Source organism: Lepidothrix coronata, unplaced genomic scaffold (genome assembly GCF_001604755.1).
Source record: "Lepidothrix coronata isolate B3197 unplaced genomic scaffold, Lepidothrix_coronata-1.0 Scaffold0, whole genome shotgun sequence".
In the NCBI taxonomy this organism is placed as follows: Eukaryota; Metazoa; Chordata; class Aves; order Passeriformes; family Pipridae; genus Lepidothrix; species Lepidothrix coronata.
Window position 1 is genome coordinate 11322220 of NW_016690180.1, and position 25547 is coordinate 11347766.

General features: G+C 39.3%; 1 protein-coding gene across 8 annotated transcripts in view; it reads right to left on the reverse strand.

Annotated features, from left to right (window-relative positions):
* Positions 1 to 2731: 2731 nt before the first annotated feature.
* Positions 2732 to 25547, reverse strand: part of TBC1D1 (TBC1 domain family member 1) — a 124793-nt gene continuing 101977 nt past the window's right edge. For 7 of the 8 annotated variants that reach the window (XM_017804186.1, XM_017804168.1, XM_017804141.1 and 4 more), the window contains 5 exons: positions 23388 to 23632; positions 22793 to 22952; positions 18308 to 18477; positions 15520 to 15690; positions 12480 to 14276 (listed from right to left, as the gene is read on the reverse strand). In XM_017804186.1, coding sequence (XP_017659675.1) covers positions 14076 to 14276; positions 15520 to 15690; positions 18308 to 18477; positions 22793 to 22952; positions 23388 to 23632 — 947 coding nt within the window. In that variant the 3' untranslated portion in view covers positions 12480 to 14075. Of the gene's footprint in view, positions 2744 to 12479; positions 14277 to 15519; positions 15691 to 18307; positions 18478 to 22792; positions 22953 to 23387; positions 23633 to 25547 lie in introns of those variants that run through there. The other variant, XR_001873021.1, reaches the window with a different exon arrangement.

Consider the following 25547-nt stretch of genomic DNA (forward strand, 5'->3'; position numbering starts at 1 on the left):
ATGAATTTTAAATTATCTTGTTAAGCTTTAGAGTAGCTCTTTTGTGACAGAAGAGTGTGATAAAATCAAAATATATGCTGAGATGTGGCAGTAACTGGATAACCAGGATGGATTCATCCTTCTTCTCAGGCAAAGCTGGTCTTAGCCTTGAGGTCTGCACTTACTCCTTTCTGAAACAATACTCCAGTAGAAACTAGTGGCAGTTTTTGTGGAGACAGCACCATTTAACATCTTTAGAATTAACAACACCTTTGCCTTTTTAAACTAAGGTCTTTCTGACTTGTGTGGTTGCTACTCAGTTGGAGACTGAAATAAATACAGCCATGAGAAGGTGGCTTTGGTGGGTGGGCCAAAATAAGCATTCAGGGTAACCAGTGGTGTGCATGGGATGTCTAACTTAATTCAGTTCCAATGTTGCAGCTTTCTGTCTGGACAGATGAATACAATCTGAGCCCAAAGGACATCAGATGTGTTAGCTCTGATTAAAACTATTACTTATTGTAAATTTTGCCTCTCTAGATAAGGCAGGGGCACAGCAACTGGCAACAGGACAGTGCCCTTAGAAGTGCCTGCAAAGACTTCTCTGAGTGTGAGATTCATCTCATGTCTTTTGAGAGTGGGATAAACCTGTTTCTCTGATTAAAAGAAAAAACAGCAGTTATCCATATTTCCATGGCAAAAAATAAGGAATACTAACACAAACTTGAAGCTGAAGCATTAGCTTTTTCTCTCTCAACCCAAATGGTGCCTTTCCATCACTGGAAATAATACAGCCATAACCATCTCTGTAGCCAAGGCCTGAATAATCCTTTAACAACAAGTAATAGGATCATATTGCAGAACTATTAAAATTAGGAATTTTTACTTTAAATTGAATCTCTGTTGAATTTTCCCTGGTGGTATCTTTCTTACTCTCTTGTTCCAAGTGAAAGGTGAAGTGTCTTTTTTTAAACTTCACTTTATTACTAAAAATAAAACTAGCATGGATGAACTTTGAAGTATAAGTAATCGAGTCTCATGTGATCAGAGGATCCAGTGTTGACAAGGACTCTCTTACTTGACCTAAGTTAAAGGATGATGTTCTCAGACAGTGTCAGTGGAGAGCATGTTATTGTTTGCAAACAGCATAAATTTGCTTTTGATTTGTAACATTGCTGGATCACCTATAAAAAACAGACTGAGCTAATTTTAGGTTAGTATTTGTAATATATCAGTTTAGATCTGTCAGCACATTGTGGTAAAATTTAATATTAAGGATTCCATTGAATTTCATGACAAAACCTAACAGAGAAGCCAGAAATCTTAGGTTTCTAAGGTGAAAACTGTATTTGGCTTTAATGCTACATGCTATTTAAAGACTTATTAAAACATTTTCCAGAGCTGCACTGGCCTAAGATACTGCCTGGGAGCAAGCTTGCAGCTGTTTGATTGCAGGACATACAGGAATTTTGTTTCTCCTTGTGGGACAAGCTGGTGCCTTTTTGTTTCATAGTGGTTGTGTTTTGCTGAATTCAAATAAATTAAATTATGTTAGTGTGACAAGGGCTGCTCTTTGGTCGTAGCTGCAGCCCACATTCACTGTGAATAGTAATGTACCTGTTTCCTGATCTGTTTTTTACTGTGGTGGACTCACTTTACTACAAGCTACCAGGCAGTGCCACCCTCTATCTCTCCTGTAGCAGCACCACCAGCACTGCAGAGAGCCGTGGGGACCTGTGAGCGTGGCTGTGACAGGCTGCAGGGCCTGCCCACAGCCTCCACTGCACGTACATCGTGGTCCGGGCTTTGGCTGAATATGCCAGTCTGGCCCAGCTGAGCCAGGGGGAGTAGATGAAGAGGAGCGCAGCTGCTGGTTTGCCCCACGTCCCCAGGGAGCTAGTGAGGTTTTCCAGTACCATTGCACAAATGGTTTTTTGCTTCTCTGTCTCCTTTGCCATAAAAGGAGGAGGAGAATAGTACTTTTCTACTTCCCAGCAAAACCGTGGCTAAAAACAACTGAAGGATTTTGAGTCACTCAGCAACAACGATGGGTATCAGATAGCACAAAGCAGAGATCACTCTGCTTGTCTTCTGCATTCTCTGTTAATTAATTTGTTGTTTCCAGACTTCTTCAAACTTGTTTCATTAACTAAGACTTCCACGATCCTAATAATTACAGTACATACAAAGTTTTCATCAAAACCTTTTCAAAACAAAAATGAGCCTCTAATAAATGGAAAGTATTTTCTTCTCCAAATAATCCAAAGGAAATTTCTTGGATAAATCTCATGGCTTTCACTTTCTTTTGGAGTCGTTGGCAGAGAAGCTCCTTTCAACACAAACCATCTGAAACAACATTACCATCTAGTGGAGAACATGATCCAGCACTGATGTGAATTCCTTAATGCAGAAATACACACTGTGTGACTCTGTTGCACAAATGCAGAATTAGGAAGTCAATTAAATGTTAATTTTGAAAATGTTGAAGTTAGCTGACTTCCTTAACAGAGGAGTAAAAGAGTCTTTGAGTCATACCGTAGATCAGTAATATTAAAACCATGGCAAATGCAGGAAATCAATAAAAGAATATTCACTCTGACAAAGCAGCTAAATCTTTATCTGGAAAAGACAACAAAATGCAATTACTCTCTCTCTATGAGTTATGTAAAATTAGAGCCTGAATTTAATCAATACAAACCAAACCCAAAGTCTTATCTTTCAGATCGGTGTAAATGGAAATCTTGAGGCAGACTCAGACGTGTGGCTTTTTCTGGAAACTTCATTAGGCCTCAGCTGTCTTTCCCATGTCTATCCCCTTGCATGCAGGAGGTTTAACCTCTCTGGTGTCAAACACTGTGCAGCACTTTCACGTGTGCAGGACAAAAGCTGACAATCAGTCAGCCAGCAGCAGTGGACAGGACTGCTGGTTACAGGGTTTTGCTCTCTGCACCTCCACCCTCCCCTTTCTATACTTTCTCTCTGATGCTCAGTTTGTCAGGTTCCTCTACCATGTTCCACTAGTTGTTTCCCCTGCACAGCCTTTGGTACAACATCCAGCATTTGGTGGGGTCTCCACAGTGAAGCAGAGCACTAAGAATGTGCAGGACACATAGTCTGTCTGGTCTCATCTGTGTTGTCCTGACCTACCATGCTTTTTTCCTGATTGCCACATTTACTTCAGCATTGTAGCTTAAACTAGTTTGCAATTCTGGACTTGGCTAGCTTGTCAATCCCCTGTGGCCTAAACCCCTCTGATTTAGGCAAAAGTTAATTGTTAGGAAAACACATCATCCTCTGGAGATATTAACTTTATACAGTGCTCGAATGTCAAAGTAGAAAGTTTGATAGAAAAATCAAGGTCAGTCAGTGCTTTTAAACCTCCCCGTGATGAGGGCCACGTTTTCACTTGCAAAAGGTGTCTTCCTAGAGCAACACGCACATGTGAGAAAAGCCATACTGAGAACTTGGTTCAGCTCCTCTACTCTCCTGGTTGTTCTGTACAACTGCTAGTATCATTTAGAAAGACTACATCTCGTGGAAGTTGATGTCTGGAGGAGATGGAAGTGTTCTGCGCAGCACAGTACACAGCGGTTGCACAGTACTGGATAACAGTGTTACAGCAGCTCCTTCGCTTGGGATCACAGTAGCTGCTTTGCTTTGGAGATTACCAGCTCGGGTCTTAAACTCCAAGGGTAATAAACACATTAAAAAATAACCCAGCAACAACAAAGGAGCCCCTCCCCCAGAGGCATTTTGTTATCTGAGGTAGGATCCATCCTGTTCTAGTTGGAATCGATGATTAAATTCTGCCTTGGGGATAAATTTGGGTCCTTTAATATGAGCCATTAAAAGGAAAGTAAAATGAGACAACAAAATATGTGCCAAAAGTTTTCTGAGTTTTCTTTTTTAAAATCAAATTTCTTCCCTTCCTGATAAGATGCAGCAGGGTAGTACTTCACAATGTTGGTGTTTCTTCTCTTATACAGACAGAACATGCTAGATCTGAGAGACAGAAAGTCCTTGAAATTTGTAATTATAAGATTGTTACCATCTGCCTGGGGTAAGCCTATACGATAATCAGCCTGATTTTTGTGATGAGTCTGTGTATGACAGCCGTTTACTTTTTAAATCTCCTCCAGTAACAGCAATGGCTACATAGCCAGGCGAATTGTCTGAAGTTTTACAATCCTTTCCAAACGATGGTTGAAGAGAGCAGGAAAAAGTTCTTTCATTACAGGCAGAAAATAGGAAAAATGGCCAAATGAATTAAGGCAAGGGAATGAGCTTGGCCTTTTCTTTGTGGAATATGTGGTACATCTTTTCAGAATTCCATCTAACCTCCAGTGAGACTCATAACTGCTTTTTTTGTTTCCAAATTCAGCCAGTTTGGTATTCAGGAAGAATGTAAGTATCTGAATGTCCAGGGGCTTGGTAAATTAGCAGAGTTGACAACTCCAGAGCTGCTTGCTTTTAAATGTTGCTCCTACCTTTAAAAAATTCAACCACAATCCAGTCTCAGTCCAGTGCCTTGCCCATCTATGTAGCAGTGGGGACTGGAAACAGGGGAAGCTGGGTGGTCATGATGTACATAATTCCAGACTGGAAATTTCAGTGAATTTTGCAAACTTCCATAGGGGGAGAAGAAATGCAGTTATAGAAGTTTTTCTCCACAGGTGGTCTTTTACAAGATACAAGCTTAGGAAGGCTTCTGACTGGTCTTGATTCCTATAATGGTATGCTGTCCTAAGGAAATCAAATGTTTTAATGCAGTGGAAGTTACACAGTCGGAAATGAATAATCTATGCTACAGAATAAACATCTGGATGATAGAAAATGACTGAAAAGGCTTCAGGAGCTGTGGCCATTGCCAACAAATTTAACATGAGTTCCCAGGGTGTGCTGAAACAAGATCTAATATCATCTACGGACATGTAACCAGGAGCATGGAGAAGATCACCAATGTACCATGATGTACGGTTTCTGTGCCTGACTTCCAACAATTATGAAGAAATGGAAAGTGGTACAGTAGCCTACAACATGTATAGTCAGGGGCTGGACAAATGTTTCACACTGCCTGCATACTCATTGCACTTAAGTGAAGTCTTGAAGTTGACCTGAAAACACTCAAAGGTATATCAGCATACAATAGTGTAGGTTGACATGAGTGAGCTCTTTCTACACTCCAAGCTTGCTGGAGTTTGGAGGCTAACTCCAAACTGGGAATCACACAACTGCCTGAGTTTGGGACTGCACTGAGCCCAAACTAATAAACTTGGCTAAGAAGCAGAGGGATAAGGTGTGGGTTCTGGGTAAAATGAACTACCTCATTTGGATGGTTCAGTATATCTCAGATCACAGACAGCTTGTTTTAAATCTGTCTTTAGGGAATTGTGGATACATGCCTCAAGAAATAGCCAAAGATCAGGAACTGAAGGGAGGACCTGAATTTGAAACCATGCATCGTGAATGGTACATAGCCCAACATATATCCTTCAGTCAGTGACTGAAAAAGCAACATCCTGACATAAAAGCTTCCGGACTGCCCATGCCCTTGGTTCCCTCAGTACAGCTGAGAGGGCTGGCAGTACCAACAACTTCTGGCCAGAAACCATACTTTGTAATTTGTGGGAGAAAACATAAAATCTTTTAAGAACTCTATTCCCATGGTTGATCTGCCTGAACAACAAAAAACCAGAAATCTGTTGACTCTCTCGGGTCTTCAGAGTTTCATTCTTGTTTGACCTCTACTAGATAACACTGTCTTGGAAAGTGGAAGAGTCATCATCTCTTGACACCTGCTGGATCATATGCTGCTAGTTTTCCAGAAGATACGCTTCACCAAAATGCACAGGACTGGAGTCAGAACAGAGCAGGTCACTCTTGTGGACCTCACATCTGAAGAAAGTACCTTAGTCCCCAGTGATGTCAGTTTTTCCTCTTGACTGGTTGGCTCATCAGGACATAGCAGTTAAGTAACAGACAACAGAGGTTGCAGATGTTTTGGTTTGTGTCTGTGTTGTGTGCATGTCCCATCTTTATATTGCAAGATAGAGTAGCTGGTGGGAGGGGAATACAGAGGAGGCTTTCAAGGGAAACTATACTATAACCTTCTCTCTGAGAGAATTTTTAGTCACTACAGGGACTAAAAATTTCTGAAATTTGCAGGCCACAGCAGTGAGCTGTTGCATGTTTTTCACTGGGATCTCTCTGGAGGTCACACAAAAGGTTTGTGTAAATCCCTGCTGTCAGCTCTTTGCTTCTGAAACTCTCATTTCCTCCTTCTCTCACATACACTCATGTTCCTTTAATCATAGAACTTCCTGCTTCTTTTTTAAGCAAAAGCTGACAATAGAAGGTTTTATCTTTTGTTGAGGCATGAAGTTTTTAAAAAGGAGAAACAAGAATTTACTGTACTTGCGAAACACACTCAGCAAATAATAATTAGCACAGCTCCCCTCAAATGTCCAAATATATAGTCCTTCATTTGTCTACAATTTTAAGCAACTGTTGCCTTAATCTGTACCTATTTAGTAATGTCTTGTAAACATCTGCCCCAGTTAAAATGGTACTCCTTTCTGGAATTGAGATGCTGGAACAAATTATGACACAAATGTAGCCTTTGTTGGTTTGTTTGTTTTAAACAAATGTTAATAATTTTGGATGCCTAAAGATGTTCTAAGGATAGAAGAAGCTCTTTATGCCTGCCTGATTTAGGCTAACACTGACTTATTCTTCCGAACCCATATGGAACTTGCAGCTACCAGAGTATGGATAATGGTTTGCTATGGTGCCTTTCACACCAACCAGCATCTAAACTAGCCTGCAGCAACATTAAAGTCAGTAGTTACATATGACTCCATCACACTATCCCATTAAATCCTGCAGGAGCCAAGTGAGCCACCTGCAGTTTCTGCAGCTATAATTTCTGTACAAGCAAAGTAAACCACCTACATATGATCTGTCTTGCCATCCTTTTTCTTGTTTTTCTGCAACTTCAGTGCATTCTACTCTGTTGATGTGCTTTAGCAGTTTAACGCCAAATAATGAAGTTAAGGTTACAAACTTGACAGTCAAACAATAAAATCCAGATTTTGTGAGCAGATAACTTTCTCTTATTAAAGGTAAGATAAGGTGACAGGTATCACCAAAAAATGTTCCCAGCAGGGGCCTTATGATAATAGACCAGCATTAAGGACTGCCTTCATTTCAGTTCCAGCCAGGTTACATATTGCAACTATCTGTGACTGGAAGTGGCTATTTAAATTGTTATTTGATTGAGGTTTTTAGGTACTATTGGAACATCAGCAAGACGAAGATGCCAGTGCATCCCAGAGATATGCCAGAAGCTCTTGGCGGATATTTTTGTATTAAAAAGTCTTGATTTATTTTCCATCCTAGCAGGAAGCAACCTTTTCTGACCAGATGACTATGTTATGTAATCAGGTCTTACTTGACTATCTCCATTGTTTGAAAAAAACAGCATATTTTCTTGATCAGAGAAACCTTGCTTGCACTAAACCCTGCCTTTATGAACTCCATCACAAACCGCAAAAAACCCTGAAGGTTTTCTGAGGCTTATCCAGATTATTTCACTATGCTCAGATTTGTATTGCCTCTCAGTTTGATGGATGTTTGCACTCACAGCTCTTAAAGGTATGTCAGACATCCTACTGCAGGTCTTGAAAATGTCATGGCTTTATCCTATCTGGCTCTACGTGTTATCCTCTTAACAGTCCATCTCTTTCCATTTTTAATAAGCATCTTAGTTTTTCCTTCTCTCAAAATGAGCATAATGTCTATTAACAACTTGCTTGACAAGTTTACTGTATAGAATGCACTTCAAAGAATCTAGAATTATTCCTTACTTACATACTAATTATATTGCTATTTGGCCAATTGCAAGGTTCACTGCTCCTCTGTATCTGTCTGTTACCTCAGTTTCTAACCACTGAAACCACTATTTGAGATTTCTTACCAAAAAATACTAGACACAATTGGTGTATCAGGCCATTAAATACTAAACAGCGATCATATTTCAGGTTTTGTTTGTTTTGCAATGAGATTTTTTTTGTGATATGCCCTAAGAGAAAACTGCAAGTAATGAGCTGGGAAGATGTACATGTACCACTAATCCCACCAAGAATCTATTGCTTCATGAGCTCAAATTCTCAGTCAGTGGCTGACTCTTCAAGCTACTTAGCTCATCTTAACTAGCACATGGAAGAAATGCTCTTTAAGTCAACTGTTGCTTTGGCAATTCCAAATTTTTGACATTGCAAGATTTTTCACTATCTACACACCCCACAACATCCAAAGCATCAGATGTTGGAAACATGGAAAAAAGACTGTATACAGGAGGAAAAAGGACTATATACAGTAGTGTTATTCGTATTCGCTCATCTTGTAACAGCTTATAAAAAAAATGTGAGAAAACAGAACTTGAAACTTCTTAATGTTAGTTAAAGAGTCAACCTTTGGCTACCCCCTACCCCCCACCCCCCGCTACTTCAAGAGAAGTAGGAGGAACCAAATTGTAGCAAGAAGACTTTTTTTCCTGTGGACCATCTTGATTTGACTGACTTGCAAATAATGGAAACTCACTGTCTCATTAGTAACAGAGGAACAGACAGATACAAAAGGTAATTATCATATTCTGCTTTTAGCTAGAAAGTGAAAAATGTATTTATATCTCCTTTGTAGACAAGCAGTCTAGTGTGAAATGTTAACAAAAGGAAAAGTGTTATGGAGGAGTGCTAGACAGCGACAGAAAGAAGTAGGCACCTGGTTGAGCCTAGGACCAATGTCTGTTGTCAGAACATCTTTGTCAGTCATTTTATTCCTAATCAAAAGAGAAATGTCATGAAATTTTCCTAAAATCTCTTTGGTTCTGAAATGGTATGTAAGAAAAGTCAGGGACAGGGAGCTAGTACAAGCTTCTCCAGAAGCCCTATTTGAATCATCTCTGTTCTCTCTCCAAGAGGAGTTTCATCATCTTTCAGCATCTACAGCCCCAATGCTTTTCTAAGACCATGGAAATATATGATACAATTAATAATAATGGCCAGTCTTCGCGAGCGAAGATTTGGGAAAGGTCATTAAACCCTTCGAGCCTGCACAGTGGATTTTTTAGGTGAGACACAGCGTGCGCTGAACTGAGCCCACCCTTTAATCCTGAGGTTCATCTGCCGGGGCCGAGCAAAGCTTGGACAGTGGCAGTGAGGGTCTCAGAACGTAGGTTTGTTTAGAGTGACCTTCTCTTAGATGGATTGCCTCACAGGGCTAACGAGCTCCATCTGCCCAGGGGGCTGGGAATCGAACCCGGGTCGCAGCGGTGAGAGTCCTGCACCCTAACCACTAGACCACTAGAGGCCCCATGATACAATTAGACAGAAGGAAAAATCCATTTATACTAAAGTCTTGTACATAATGAAGCACTTAGTGAATTGCTTTAGGTTATGCTGAAAAGGCCTACTTTGAGGCACTGAATTCTTGCAGCCTCAGCTTTGTCTAGATGAAAGGAACATTTTCTGGCAGCTGTATGAGTAAATGAGTACCCAGTGATCCACCCTAATTTAGGTTATGTAAAACTTAGTGGGTGCAAGCCACATGTGTCTTCCAAAGGCAATGCCTGGGTTGCGCTCCTGATGGTTGGCCTGGCTGCCAGCGTTCTTCTCCCTCCCACACACCTGTTCCTGTAAAGCTCTGTTGAAGAAAAATTACTTCACACCATATAAATACTGTGCAACGATCTAAGGCGCCTCAAGCAATCATGGCAATAATCCAGCTGTAGTCAAAATGTATTCTTTTAATTTCAGGCACTTTTCTGGTGTCATCAACACCAAAATTTTGTCTGCAAATACGGTGCACTGCTTGAAGTGGAAAAAACATGAACACAGTATTTTGAAATAGATGAGAGACTAGTTAAGGGCTGTGTTCCACAGAGCAACTCTAAGCAGGTGCTAAGAGAACCAGTTGCTTGTTCAGGGAAGAGCAGTGGCATGCAGAGACACCTAAATAAGCTCTGACCAGCCCAGCACCACAATCAGCAGCAGCGTAGACATGTAACCTGAGCTATGCTATGGGGCTGGGTGTTGGGGAGCAGCAAGGGCCAGCATTGCTCTGAAAGAGGACAGTGAGCCAGGAGCTGAGGGTGACAGGCAGGCAGGCAGGCAAGGGGCCAACTTACTGACAGGGGCCATGTCCCACAATACCCAAAAAAGACAGGCAAGGCAGGTTAACAGTTCAGGTCACTAACCAAGGCTGAGCTCAAGCCAGAAACCATGGTCAGGATCGACAAGGGTACGTGGCCAGATGCAAGTGTGGTTGCAACATGGCTCAGGCCAGGAACAAGCACAACAGACTCAGGTTAAATGCATCTCTGAAAAGATGGTGGCAGCTTGAGAAGCACTGGTTTCTTCCAGCTTTTTAGTGAGTGGCTGCAAGGCCAGCAGACATTGAGGCCCAAAACTACTGGAGGCCTGAAGTGCCTCAAAACTAGTTGTCTGCATTATCTAATTAAGTAGCCAAATCTCCAGGAGAGAGGGGAATGCATTTAGGGCACTGACACTATCCCACCTGACTTGGCTAAGAAGCAGTATACTTGGCCCTGTTGACATACCAAGCTGTTTTATTACAGTGGAGTTGCAGCACCTACTGTGGTCAACTTGAAGTAAAAAAAAATTGGATTCAGCTCCTTTCTCTGCTGAATGGCAGATTAAGATCCCAAAGGAGAAAAAGCACTAGCTATGTTGTCTTCTCTGCTATGCATAGATTACTGTCCTTCATTCAGCGTCCTACTAGCTGCAGTTTTGTAACTTAGCCCTAAGTGATAACAACTCTTATCAGATTATTATGTTTGAAAAAAAATCAAATTGGTTGACTGGTGATGCTATACTGCAGTCTCTGCTACCCAGTGCAGGCAGTGCTTCTATTCCAGCATATCAGGCAAGAAGTGGTGGGTACAAGGTACCTGCAGAGGAGGTACCTGGTAAGGACACAACATGTTTTAGTAGGACTGAGAACATTTGAGTTGGGAGGGAGGAATAGCTGTCAGTAAAGGACAAGGTTCCAGTGGCTGCATTTCCCATTTCATATTGTTTCAGCAGAGCATTGTCTGACATACTAAGTACACGTTACAGGCCTTCTGGAGCAATCTATCAGGCAACCAGTAAGACAGCTTGACGTGACTTAGAAGATCTGAACTTCAGCAACCAGTGAAAACTGAAATATTTGATGCAAGTCATTACACATCTTTGTGACTCAATTTTCACTCTAAACAAGGGAATTTGTGGCTTTATGAAAGTGCTTTGACCTTCCCACGATAGGCACTGTATCATCATTCTCAGATTCTGTATTAAGTAACTATCTCTGGAAATAGACAATAGGGTAAAATAGAGCAGTATATCAAAGAGCCAAAAGCACAGGGAGTTCCAGGTAACCTATCACAAACTACCACTTGCACTAACTAGTTTGAAGGAAATCAAAGCAGAAGAAGGTGACCACAGCACACCACATCAGGTTCTCCAGCTACACAATGCTGTTCACTGGTATGGTTTCAGAGGAGCTGCCTTTTTCTTGTTACACATGCCAACATTAGTTCTTTCCACATTTCAGGCTAACCTTTCTCTAGACTGCTTGCACCCAGGTCATTCACTACCACGCTCACACTGCACCCCTTGCTGAATTTGCCATGCACCTTTGGAAGCCTAGGTTGCACATACCAGTGAACTCCTTCCTTCCTTCTTCACTGTTTTTTCTTTTCTTCAAAGACTAAGCATCACTGCTGGGGATTTTTATCTGGAGAAATGATATGGAGAAAATGTTGATTATTTCAATTTCGATCTTCCAGGAGTGGTTCATTTGTGATTTTTGCTGAGGGATCCAGTGTATGGATTTGAAGCTTTTTTTTTTAAAATATTCTCTGAATCCAAAATTACTGCTCAAACAGAAGATGGTATGTGATGACAATTCCTGGCACTCAGACAATAGGAGATCTAATTTTGCACATTCTTCAAGATGCTTAGCTAATAGTATAGTTGGAGTATCAAGTATCTGGGACTAGCTCTGGGCTCTATTACTTCTTTTTCATACTTCTGGGGGGAAAAGCCCCGAGCTTTTCCAAAGTTGGGAACTGGGTAAGTGATATTACTTTCCTCCAAAATCTAGTCCAAAGCCTTTTACTGAGAATTTGTGGAATACCAGAAGGCAGTGCACTTAGATGAGAACTAGAGTCTCTGTTCTCAGAACGCACAAATGTGGTAAATAGATAACAAACAACTTTACGCTTTTGTGACTATACAGAAGTAACTGTTTCACTGTACCAGGGTGCTGAATTTTCTGTGGGTACAAATGAATTTTCCATCTGTACATATAAAATTAACAACCACTGCAGACAGCTTTCTTTCAGGGAAAGTTTTGTCTTACACAATTCTGAACTGTCACCCCACCAACTGTGCTTTTGTTTTTAAATGTCAAAAAATGTACAAACATAGATGTAGGCATGGATTATTATTTTTTTTATTGCTCTTGTTAAGAAGTCAATGTATGAATTATGACACTATGCTGTGAAAATGCAACATTACTGAGTGCTCTAACAGTATGAGGTCCATTATGACAAGATTTTAAACATGAAGCATGAGCTTCACTATGGATTTCCAAATAATAAAACAAGCTTAAGGGTTAAGTGGATTAATAATAACTGATTGATGTGAAATTTCAATAATAAGTGAATACAACGTGGATTTGCAAGAACCAAACATATAAAAATCATGTCCTGGGTCAATCGTCACCATAACAAAACACTGATGCCTACTCAACTGTGCTTGGGGACTGAACAAAACTTGGCACTATTCTTAATTCTGAAGCAAACCTAAACAACTGGGTATTCATAGATATCATTGCACAGTGGTGCTTTAACTGGCTTGCAATCTACTTTCATTGTATTAAGGAAAGTGAGAATTGTTTTTTTATATATGTAATCTTACTTGAAAGATGCATTGCAAAAAAGAATGGTGTCCCAATCAGAACTGCAATACCGTTTATAAAACATTTTAAGCATATGTGGCATGAAGCATGAAGCTCTTGAAATGCCTCCACTTCTTCAGAAAAAGTCTTAAAGAACACTTCTCAGAGGATGGGTGGGCACAGAGTACCAAATAAAGGGAAAATGACAATGAGAATTAGTTTCCCAGCAAAAAGATGTCTTACATAACACAGCAGATCAGAAATAAATAAGATGAAACTTGAAGAGTATGAATATAAATCCTCAGATGATGCTAGAAGAGTCACAGGCTTCACCAAATCAATGGCAATATATTTTGTTAAGAATAATGCAGTTATTATATACAGTATGTTTATCAGATAATGCCAACCAACAATACACTAAATTAATGGCTGGTAAACAAAAAATATACTAAACCAACATACTTATAAAAAGATGGCAAACCCCTAATTATGCATAGTTACATATGATAAAAGTCCAGCTCCCTGGAGTCCAATGGGTTGACATCTTCAAGCATAAGGAAGCAGTTTTCTGAAGCATAAACATAATTATCAGAACCCAGTCAAGATGTAGGGGAATTACACTGTCAAAAATCTCAAGTCCAATCACAAAACTCTCTGTAAATGTTTCCACTGCATAGCTGCAATGGGACAGTCATCTATTCAAAGGTTTTACACTGTCATATTTCTTCAAAGGACCTTCTAAAGGATGTGCTATTTAACACAGTGGTGATCCAGACAAAACCAAAAAATGACAAACTCAGAGCACTTAGGTTCAGAAGCACTTACTGAAGAATCCATAGCCTATTTACAGTGTATTGTGTATGACTGTAAACTATTAAGTTTCTCCTGCTTATTATTTATTACGTGGCATCTTACTCTTCATAGTATTTCTACATACTAAGAAGAAAAGAGTCTTCTCCCCAAGAAACAAGCTTCTCTGATATGGGAAGCCACCATGTCCCTATCTTGCTTTGCTACAGTAAGGCATGTACAATGAACATGACAATGTCAAATCCCCGTGGATCATGACAAAAAGACTCTGTTCTTCCCTTTGTTGCTCGCTGAGCTTCTCTGCTCCATTCCAACTGTGCATGTCAGTCAGCATCCATATGTTCTTGTCTAGTAAGTAGAGGATTCCCATCTGTATCACCAATCTTTTTTTGCATCTCTTCCAGTGCTTTCAGCAAAGCTGCTCGCTCCTGCTCAAGAGTGAGAATGGCCTGCTTCAGTTTGCCTTCACTGGTCAATAAGACCTCTACTGTAGCTTCAAGGTTTTGGATTTTCCCATTAGCCACCTTTTAAAGTCAAAAGATAGAAGGAGGGGGAGGAAAGACAGGACGGGGGAAAAAAAAGTAAATTCATTAATGACTGAAACCATCTTTAAACTTTTTTTTGAGATACATGAATACATATAAAACACTTAAGAAATTACAAAAATTTGCAAAGTTAAATGCAAGTATGAATGTTATTAAATCCGTGCACTTTAGAGTACAACTACGATTTTGTCTATAACAAGAAACTTCCCTGTCTCAACTTGATTGCTTTGGTTAGTTCACAATTAAACTCAGAAAATAATGTAAAGTAATGAAATTAGAAAGCCACCAAGTCTGCAAATTTTATACCAAAGAACTGCAGGTTAAGATAAGCTTCTGTGTGGGTAAGTTGAGAGACATTTTTGGCCAGTCACAGTTGTTGCTTTGCAAAGCAAACTCAGCCTGTTAGCTGCATCCTCATTTCATCTCGACATTGAGTCCAATGAATTTGGAGGCAAAGAGGAAGGAGGGGATTTAGAGCAATCTTGAAAAATTCCAAAAGTGCTCCTCCAAAAGGCTGCAGGTATTGGCATTCTACTTCATGGGGAAACAAAGTGTTAGATTGTTCAAACTCATCACGTGAGATCTGTAGCTGAGATACTTCGACAACATCAAATATCTGTTTGGACGTTTCAGCACTGGAAAACAGTTGGTGACAAGAGTACTGGATGGTCTTGGCTTTCAGGGAAGTATTTGCCTTTCTGATGAGCTCACTGCCCTTTATGGTGGGTTAAAAAGTTCAGCCTTTGCGGGCAAAACATTGACAAACCCACATTATCTGGTGACGCGTTGTAATTGTAATAAAAAGTATGTCTTTGCAGACAATGTATCCTATCGCTAATGTATCTCTAAATCGTGACACTGGAATTAGTTTTTCCATTTTTGATAGACTACTATCCCTGCTGTAAAATAAAGCAGTGACTGAAAATGTAAAAATGAAGTTGAAAAAGCACTTGGTGTCTTTTTAGTTATCTTCTACAGCTATGATTTTAATTTCAAGAGAAGAGATAGTGTGATGAATCAAGTTTTCACTAACTGCAAGCATATGCTCTATCCATCCCCCTCTCAGAATTTCTTCTGCATTAAACTTTAAGGGCTAAACTAAATAAAACTTGAAAGTGGCTACACTTTGAAGTCACTAGACCAAACACTGTGGTGTAGAACAGTCTCTTCTGAAAAGGTGTATAAATCAGAATGATAATTAAATATGAAATATAAATTGTACCTGCAATTCTTCCAGAAGATCAAAGTTTTGTTTGCGCAAGCTACTGTTTGCCTTTTCTAATTTATCCAGTCTCTGATTGTCATTTAAAGATGAATCTATAAGCTCATCCTGAAGCACATGATATTCAACTTCATAAGCTTGCAACTGTTTGGCAATATCCATTTCAAACACCTGTTGTATATAAAAATATTATTAGATGCTGCGCAGATCAAAACCATAGCTCTTTCAGTGCTTTAAAATCTATGGGTCTAGATCTAGACTTAAATATCTAATGACTGCATACAAATAAAAGGCCTTACTTTTTGGCATTCACATTTCCTGCTCTGGAAACAGCAAGACTCTGGCAGTAGGGTGCAATACATTGGCATTAGATCTACTTAAAAACTTTGCCACTGATTTGTTGCCTGATTTCAGCAAAACTACTTACATGAAAGCTTTCAAGAAGTGTAGACTTTGTAGGATATTCCCCTTTTCAAATTTAATGTATCTCAGGTTGGCATAAACCCTTCTAGACATACTTGAAATTAGTTGTCACTTTTGAAAATGTGTGGCCCAAACCCATGTGCCCACGTAAAAGTGTAAGGCTAAGCAGAATAAAAGCTTTAAATGAAAAATAGTAAAATTTGCTGGCTTTATTTATAATTCTACAGTACCTTTACAGACTGACAGAAAATGAAATAATCTATCCTTACACTAATGCACCTTACGGAAACATTATGTAATGTCCAAGTACATTTCTATTATTGTTAACTACGAATCACTGAAATGAATGCTCAGTCTTATACATGAATATTATGACTCCAATGTCCCTGAAGTATTTATCTCCTCTAAAAGCAGTGAAGAAGATGGTAAATTAAAAGGAAAAGTGTGCCAATCACAGAACATAGAAGAAATAAAAGTTGATTTAAAGATGCATCTGAAAAATAGCACAAGAAGAGAAGTTCATGGGATATTCTTTATTTTTAAACTTCTTGTACTTTATTCCTTTTATAAATGAGTCAAATGTCAAATCCTATCTAAAATACTTGTTGAAATAACAAGAACAATTTCCTATTTTATTTATCTGTGCTGTCTACAAAACTGTAACTGTTGGTTAAAGAAAACATCAGTTTATGAAATGTTTCAGTCACATGGTACATGTGCTAAAAAACCCTATCTCACAGTTGTATAACAGCAGAAACAGAGAGCTTTTAAGTACAGATGTATTTCAGCCTTCTGTAGAATAGATGAATAGCTGTAGAATAAGCTCAAATTTTGAGTTTGATTACACATATGGAACTTTCATTTTCTGTAGATCTGAGCATCTCTGGAGAAGACACTTTGTTGAAATTTCAATAAAACAAGCAGTGCAATTCAGCAGGGCAGAATGCTAGCTCCTCTCATGACCTCTGCCACTTCTAGCCTCTGTGCTCCTGAGGAAGGAGGAAAATCCCTGCTGTCATAACCAGAGTATCAAATCTGAAAGGGGGGAAACATGAGGCAAATCAAAAGTTTGACTTGAAAACTGGCTAACTGAAGGCATGTTAAGGCATGTGAACCAAAGACCATGCTACAGAAGGTGTGAGGAGCATGGGGTTTAGTCCAGGAGCTCTGTATGGACTGCAGGCCTGGTGAAACGGCTGCTCTCTTCAAAGTCAGCCCTCATCAAGGTATGGGAACTGCTCTCCCTTCAACTCACTTCCACCTATCCACTTCAAATTTAGAGCAGCCAGAGCTGCCTAAACAGAACACCTCTCCCCACCTGCTCAAAGCACAGTTTTCTGCAGGTCACCTAAGCACTGCAACTCTTTCAGCCTGGTAGGTAACATACAACCCCCTGAGGCCACTGGAAATTGCGTGCTCTCCTTCCCCTCGCACAGGCTTTCTACTTCTCCCCTCCTTCCTTTCATAGTAAGGACGAGGACCAATTTTTCTGATCCTAATGTGAGCATGTGTACACTGGAAGCTTTTCTGCCTAGGCTCAGAAGGAGTCCCTCACAAGCCTGAGGGAATGTGCTGTGCTGCTGCCCGCTTTCTTTGTAAAGCCACAGGCTTTGATCTCCTGCAGCCCTCAGTGAGTTGTGGGCATCTGCAGTTCTGCACAGTACAGCCCCTGTGCTTCGGACCACAGAAGGCCTTCAGAAAAACAGACTAATGCCCATCTTCTATTTGCCTGCTGCAGTTTAGATGTCAAGTGTGACAACGCTTAAGGTTTTTAAACAAGCAAGCCTTAACTGCAACCATTTGTGATTTTTTCAAATTCCACAGTTATTGTTTGGAGTATCCTGCTAGCTTAGCAATATTGCATCATTCTCCTTGTCTGCTGTTAAAAAAAAAATTATCAAGGATTCCCAGTTTTTGCTGTCTAGAGTCACTGCTCATTGCAAGAGCCTGCACTGCCCCCTGTGCTCCTGGTAGAATGACATGTTTTTACATACTGAAGCAGCACCATAAAAGCCACTATAGACAAAGTCAATGGAGGGAGGCTTCTAATTTCATTAAGTAAAGTCAAGGCTTAAGAGGCTCTTTTAAGTCAATTTTTGCTTCCGAAATGAGACTTGGAGGGCAAGATTCTTTGGTGAAAAAAATTAAATGAATTTTCATTAAAGGCTTCATAAAGTGACCATAACCAACATGTAGATATATGAATAGTAAGCTACTATACAAGTCATCTGCTACCAAAAGTTTTCAACGTCTTTGGAACTACAATAACAGAATTCTCAGCTAGAAGTAGCACACTGTTGGAGTTTTCTGTCAAGGAAAAGAGCATTCCTTTGCATACCTCTCATATGTTCAGAATATTTCATACCTGACTAATGGTCTTTTCCATCTGTACCAAACCCAAGTTGGGGAGAGTACTTTTAATAAAATCAACAATAGTTTCTAGGTTCTCATGCTGCAGAATCAAGGGCTTGTGACTTCCCAAAAGGCTTAGAGCCACTTTAAATATAGCCTCTGATCCCTGAAGAAAGAGCATATCTGCAAAAAAAAAAAAAAAAAAAAGATTCATTACCAGATGTAAAATAAAACAATCACTTCTGGCTTGTAAACTAGCTCTATTGTCTCAGCAAATTAAAAAAAAAAAAAAAAAAAAGATTCTATCAAGCAATCACATCTTTTGACAAGAATATTAAAACAATAAAATATCCAAGGACAACTACTTCTCATAGGAGCAACCTAGAGGTTAGATATACAGTGCCAGACACATGCTTTTGGCTATGGCTTTAGAAGTTTTATAGGATCAAGATTATTACTGTGAATAGCACACTTGACTATCACAACCGTTTACTGATTTGTTCACTTTGTTTTCACAAAAAAAAAAAAATCCAGTTCAAATTTAAGCTAAGTACACAATAAACCAGGTAGTCGAGTTTGTCAGTGTTGCCACTTTCTGTGCATGCAATAGTTTAGTCGGCTTTTATGATGTTCATGACACTACAAATTTGAATAGAAAACTAATCCCAATGCCCTTTAAAAATCCTAATACAACAGGTAAAACCTAAACCTGAAGACACAACTGAAGATCTGAAATTCTGTTCTTTTCTCATCTGGTGGAGAGAGCTGCAAAACCTCAGCTAATACAACACTGAGCACATGAGGCTAAATGCACACTTTCCAGCAGCATCAGGTTTCATATGCATGTGTTTATTTTTAGTATGTGTCTCAACCACTTCTGTGAATATTCTAATGATATATTAATAAGTACCCTGAAATCTTAGTAATACAGCTCAAGTGTAAATATTGCAGGTGGGCCTGCAATGACAGCACCTGGCATACATTCAGGCACACTGAAACCACAGTATATAGTGACCTTTCAATGCAACACTCTTTCTTTCCTTGTCCTTTACAAAGTGCCTATGTATTTATAAAGAAATAGAAGTCTGCAATGAAAGCATCAGACAAGAAAGCCATCTTCACAAAACCAATCTGTATAAACAGCATTGCTCTGCATTTGACTTTCCTGCTACTGTAACTCAGAATCTGTTTTACTGAGGGACTTGCTATAGGCAGAAGCATCTAACATATGAAACACTACTGATGGAGGTGAAAAAGGAAGAGAAGATACTCTGGCTTTTTATCATATTTGCTAAATGTGTACTTATTTTGAAAGGGTTTCTCTTTTTTTCTTTCCCTGCTTTCTATTTGAAGCTGTGAATGAAGCCACAATCACATACAAAGTAGCACAATGGCACCAAAAACCAGTGTCTTATTAAAAAAAAAAGGAATAAAGAAAGAGAAAAAAACCACCACAAAGTAAGGTAAACAACTACTAGCAAAACTACAGGTATCTCTGATGTAGTGAAGAACCTATGAAAACAATGGCTAACTGTCTTTCTTAGTAAATGCAAACTCTTTCCAAACTTGTATCACAATGAAATTCCCGCCTTGCGCTCTTTTGCTTGTAATGTTGAAGCCATAACTCATTTCACTCTCTTTCTCTCCAAGAAAGAAAAGCACAAGTAATAACTAACCATAAATCTTGCACTTTGCTGCTATTTGTCCTAAAAGTAGTGTAACATTTTTCAACTCTATGCTGACTTGAATGTGAACTCCAAAGGCAGGAATGATTAAAAAGTGGTAACAGAGCATCTGCTTCAATTCTCAACTGAAACTCAAAACTATGGGGGAAAATGGTTCAGAGGGAAAGTTCTATATTAGGACAGGGAAAGCTGAAGAGCAGCTAGGAAACACAAAATGAAAAAAAGGAGAGCTGAAAATAATGTGTATTTATGATTCAGCACCTGCCCCATAATGATATGCAGATTAACTCAAGGTGACCTAGAAGTTGTTAATTAATGTCTGTATGAGCTGAGCTGGTAATAGACATCTGAAATCCCTCTCTCATTTAAAACAGCAAGTACTTAACAAAGACCTGTTTGTTATCCACTCCCCCCACTTCCCGTTAAGTGGGCTTCCTGCCAACAACAATACAGTGAAGGTACCCAAATTAATGTCAGCATGACTGGCAGCCTACGGGATTAAAAAAAATTAAGTTTTATATACAAACTTGAAATAAAATAAACACTATTCTATCAAGTCTCCTTTATTAATAAGTAAGCAGGGGTACTAAAGAACACATATTTCTTAACACTGTATTTTCATCAGATCCTGCTCAGGAGAAATGTTGAAAGTTTGGACAGATAATTAAAAAGTTAAAAGGAGTTTTGGCATTTGACTCACGAAACAATCTAACGCACTTCTTTTACATATTGCCTGTACGGTGCCTGCAAAAAGCACATTCTGTGGAAATCTAAAGGAAGTGGTCTGTAACAACTGTATTATTAAACAGCAGTGGGCTAGCTTCAGATACCAAGGGTTCAGAGATACCATGCTAGAAAGTGGCAGTGCAATCTCACAGTCTTAGTAACCGATAAATCAGTTACTTCAGCATCGACATTCTTACATCCCAAGGGTCTAAAAAGTGAGCAATGAAAACATAGGTATATTTCTGCAAAAGTGTACAAACACATAGGTCAGAAATGACTGGATCCTAACTTGCCGTACTGCTAATGACAGTCACTAGTAAAGCGACAGCTTTAGTCTTTTTTAGGTTTAAAGTTACGCTTCAGAGTCTTTAGTATAGGTGAAGATGAGATTTTATTTTCTAATGTAAGAAAGTATCCAATGTTCTCAACCTATATAGCTCTAGTAATCACTGTTTTAAGGAAATTACTAAACACTTTGAAACATTAAAAATTTCAAGTGTTGGTCATGCTGAAATTTCTCTCTAAAAAAACATCTGAGGTTTTTAAGAGGCAACAGTTTCCATAACACATGATTTGCTCTCCTTGATCTAAAACCAGATGTGTGAAGATCATGTATCTATGCCTTCTATTCTAAGGCAAACTCTTTGTTTTCTAAGGCCCTACAATCCTCCAGTGACAGGTAAAGTACTAATCTGTGTATTAAGGCAGAAATCCAAATATACTGGATATACAAGGCACTTTTATAACCTCACTGCAGTCAATTGTCCAATTCAAAGACTCTTCTTACCATGTACAATACTATGAATGATTAAGAATAATTGAGAGATAAACTGATTATAAACTCAGTGGATAACACTCACATACAGTACTTTGTTTAATTCCTACAGATTATTAGTGTCAGTTAGATACTTGTTGAGGTACATTAGCCTACTTCGAACTCTTCCAGGAAAAAGAAACCCCACTGTTTTCCCTGGAGTTCAGATGCTAATCACAGGACATATAGTTCTGCTTAGATATATACATCATCCTTTTCACTGTGATTTTTTCTAGCACTACTTTTAGCATGCTTTTAAACAGAAACAAGACAGGATTCTTGTTGGTTCTTCTTGGGCTCTATATTAATTATTTGTGGTAGATAAGACTATGCTTTTTTTAAGTCAGGAAAGTATCAATATTAATACCTTAATAAATAATTTCTTCATCGCATCTCTAAAATGAGGCTGACTAAAGAAAATGAAAACAGCTTCTCATCAGACAAGAGGAATTGGAGAGAAAGCTCTAATCTACCCTGCTCATCATGGACAATCCAGTACCACATAATGAAGTTGAAAACCAAACAACTGAAAAGGAAATAAAGCATCTTCTCAAACATCAATCAATCTATAAAATACACACTCATAAGGTAGCATCAAGGTAAATTCTTAATTGGAATTTAACTTAAAAAGACAACTTCTGTCAATTTTAAAAATAGGTAACAGAAGTGACTTTAGAGTCTAAACCCCATATGCTTCTAAATATTTTTGGAAAGTGAGATAATCAGACTAAAATTGTAAGGACAAGAAATACTAGTTTAAAAGTCTTAAGTTTCTGCAGAGTAAACCCATTAAACTGCAAGGGATTTCTCTATGTGTGTTTTAAAACATAACCCTAAAAAATTTCTGCTGACACTGTTGTACACAATGATAATGGAGTAAATGGATATATTTCTCAGATGATGGCTTTATCATATCTCCTTTTAGCTTGAAAGTAACTAATGGTTGGTGTTCAAGTGCCATTGTCATAACAAAACTCTTGCCTTCACGGCATCAAATTTTCCATCCTCTCTACAAGTGGTTACAGGGTGGGGAAAGTTAACAATGATGAAAAAACAAGACAGGGACTGTTCTTTGCTTTCCTTCTCTCTCTTCCAGTTTACTGAAATACTGCACACTCCATAGGATGACCCCTGTTGTCTTTCTTCTGTTCACAGTAAGCAAAATGTGTCTCCTGGGTGTCTGAAACAGGTTGGATAATAATGCTATTCCTAATAACAAGATTCCAAATATAAGACTTCAAAAAGAACAGATAGAAGTTTTATGAAGAATTACCAAACACTCTGGATACAAATCCAAGGGGAAACTGGGAGGCAAACATGGTGAGGAACCATGGAGCAGCATAGAGGCTGGGGCCAATCTCGTGTTCTTCTAGGTGGCTATAGAGGTCTCGATGGTAGTCATGAAGAAGTCGAGACAGTTGGTACATCTGGATCTGCATGGAATAAGAACAAAGAGACTAAAGTGTTTTAACACACATAGTAGCAAAGTCCACGTTTCATACTTATTAAAAACAGAGAAAGATATTTGACAATTGATGTTTGGACAGAATTGTGTGAAGACAAGAAAATACTCAGAAGCTACCTAAAAGACACAGGATGGGTCACCTGTGAGTCAGGCTCATTTGCAGGGTCATTTGAAGCTCATACAACACAAAAAATTCTTTCCATTTATGGTTTCCATAGTTTCCCATGAAATCTTTTGATCTGAAACTAGTGCATTTAAAATGATATATTCTTTTCCCATATTATCCTTCCCTAGTTTTGAGAAGTCAATTTAAGTTCGAGTTCAGGTTTTGTCAATGCTATCTATATTGCATTATTATGATCTAACATTAGCATCCTCTACTCAAAAGAACCTGAATTCATACCTGTAAAATTGTCATGTCAGGACGATATTGTTTTCTCAGGCCCATGTCAAACATGAGAAACTTCAGCATTTTAAAAGCATCTTCTTCACTCATATGAAGTAGTAGAACTCCTGCTACAAAACTAAGACCCTGGCAATATCCTACTTCCTGGTCCAGAAGCGAATAGGCCTTCAAAATATTGTAGAGTGACAGCTGCCCAGCTCCCAGCTGTGCTGAGAAGTACGGATGTGTTGGAAATGTGCGCCCTGTGAAAATAGCTGAAGTTAGTGATTTAAACTAAAAAATAAACAACAAACCCCCCAAAACCCTGCCATGTTATCAAATTAAACGGTCCTTCAAAAATATAGATTCTTTAGAAAAGCAGATTCTGAGCCAACCCCCAGGAAAGCTGTAAGAAAGTTAACAATACGAAAAAATTGACTCTCATACTCTACCACTGTTTTGTTACAGTCATTGCAAAATAAATTTTGAAATCGTCAGGGGGATGGTGACAATCTGTTTTTTGGAACAACTGAATACCTGGTTCTTAAGACTGGCCCTGATCAGTTTGTTAAAGGGCTTATAGGGCCTGGTTGCCAGTAATAGTGGGAGACTTGATTCAGTGGCTTGACGAGTCACCCAGTTCTATTTTCTTGATTAAAAAGTGTTAGCTTTTAAACAACTTTTAGAATCCAGACACAGACTTAGAACATCTGAGCTACCTCTAGGGACAGGGGAGACACCTGGAGAATGGGGTAGAGCGCACCCTCAGCAAGTTTGCAGATCACACAAAACTGGGAGAAGTGACAGATACACTGCTGCCATTCAGAGAGCAGCAGGCTGGAGAAATGAGCTGACAGGAACTTTAGAAAGTTCAACAAAGGTAACTGCAAAAATCCTGCCCCTGGGAAGGAACAATGCCATGCACTGGTATTTGCTGGAAGCTGTCCATCTGGAAAGCAGCTTTGCAGAAAAGGACCTGAGGGTCCTGCTGGTCGCCAACTTGAACATGAGTCAGCAATCTGCCATTGCAGCAAAGAAGGCTAATGGTATCCTGGGGTGTGTTAGGAGTGTTGCCAGCAGGAGGCAGGTGATCCTTCCCCTCTACTCAGCGCTGGTCAGATGACATCTGGAATGCTGTGTCCACTTCTGGGCTTCCCAGGACAAGAGAGATATGGCTATACTGGAGAGAGTCCAGCAAAAGGCCACAAAGATGATGAAGGAACTGAAGCATTTCAAGAAGAAAGGTTGAGAAAACTGGGACTGTTCAGCCTGAAGAAGAAAAGACTCAGGGGGATGTTACCAGTGTGTGCAAACATCCAGTGGGAGGAAATGAAGAATGAACCAGGCTCTTCCCAGTAGTGTTCTCTGACAGAACGAGATGCAATGGGCACAAATTGAAATACAAGAAATTCCATCTATCATTTAAAAAAACTTTTTTCTTATTATAAGAGTGGCCAGACAGTGGCACAGGCTACCCAAAGAGGTTGTAGAATCTCCATCTATGCACATATTCAAAGTCTGAGCAAACATGATCCTGGGCAGCCTGAGCAAACCTTGCTTTAAGGGAGAGCTCCCTTCCAACCTCAACCACTCTGTGATTCTGTGAACAAAGACATTAAGGACTTCACCTTTGCAGACATTTTTTTTTTTCCAAACACTTTTCCAAACGGGAATTTTTCAGTTTTAGGAAAAATTCTCCACCTATCAGACTTTCTCTGTGAAACACCTCAACAGAGAAGAAATCTGAATACCTCTTTTGTTCTAGTATTAAGTGGAGCTTGGTTTTTGTTTGCCCACTTGTTAAATATCACCCCACCCCTTAGCTCCTGGAATGCTGCTGTGCTGCCAGATAATATCAGAGCTCCTGTTACAAGAAGACAAAGCCCCGGGCAGAGTCCTTCTGCCATCCCGTAGCTGCTCTAACCTGTCACATGGGACATGGCATTCAGTTCTGAGTAGGTGTCCCTGACCAGGGTGTCAGAGTTGAATGTTACAGAAGAAATATTTCTGGCTTTCAAATGAGAAGCAGCTTATGCTACTACAACACAGTCAAAAGGCAGACCTGCACTGCCTCACTCATGCAGCAAGGCTCCTTTCATGTAAGTCATGAAGAAAAGTGACAGGCTGAGCAAAAATAAAAATGCAAAGAAGTTCTAAAAACCAGCAAACAGAGGAGAA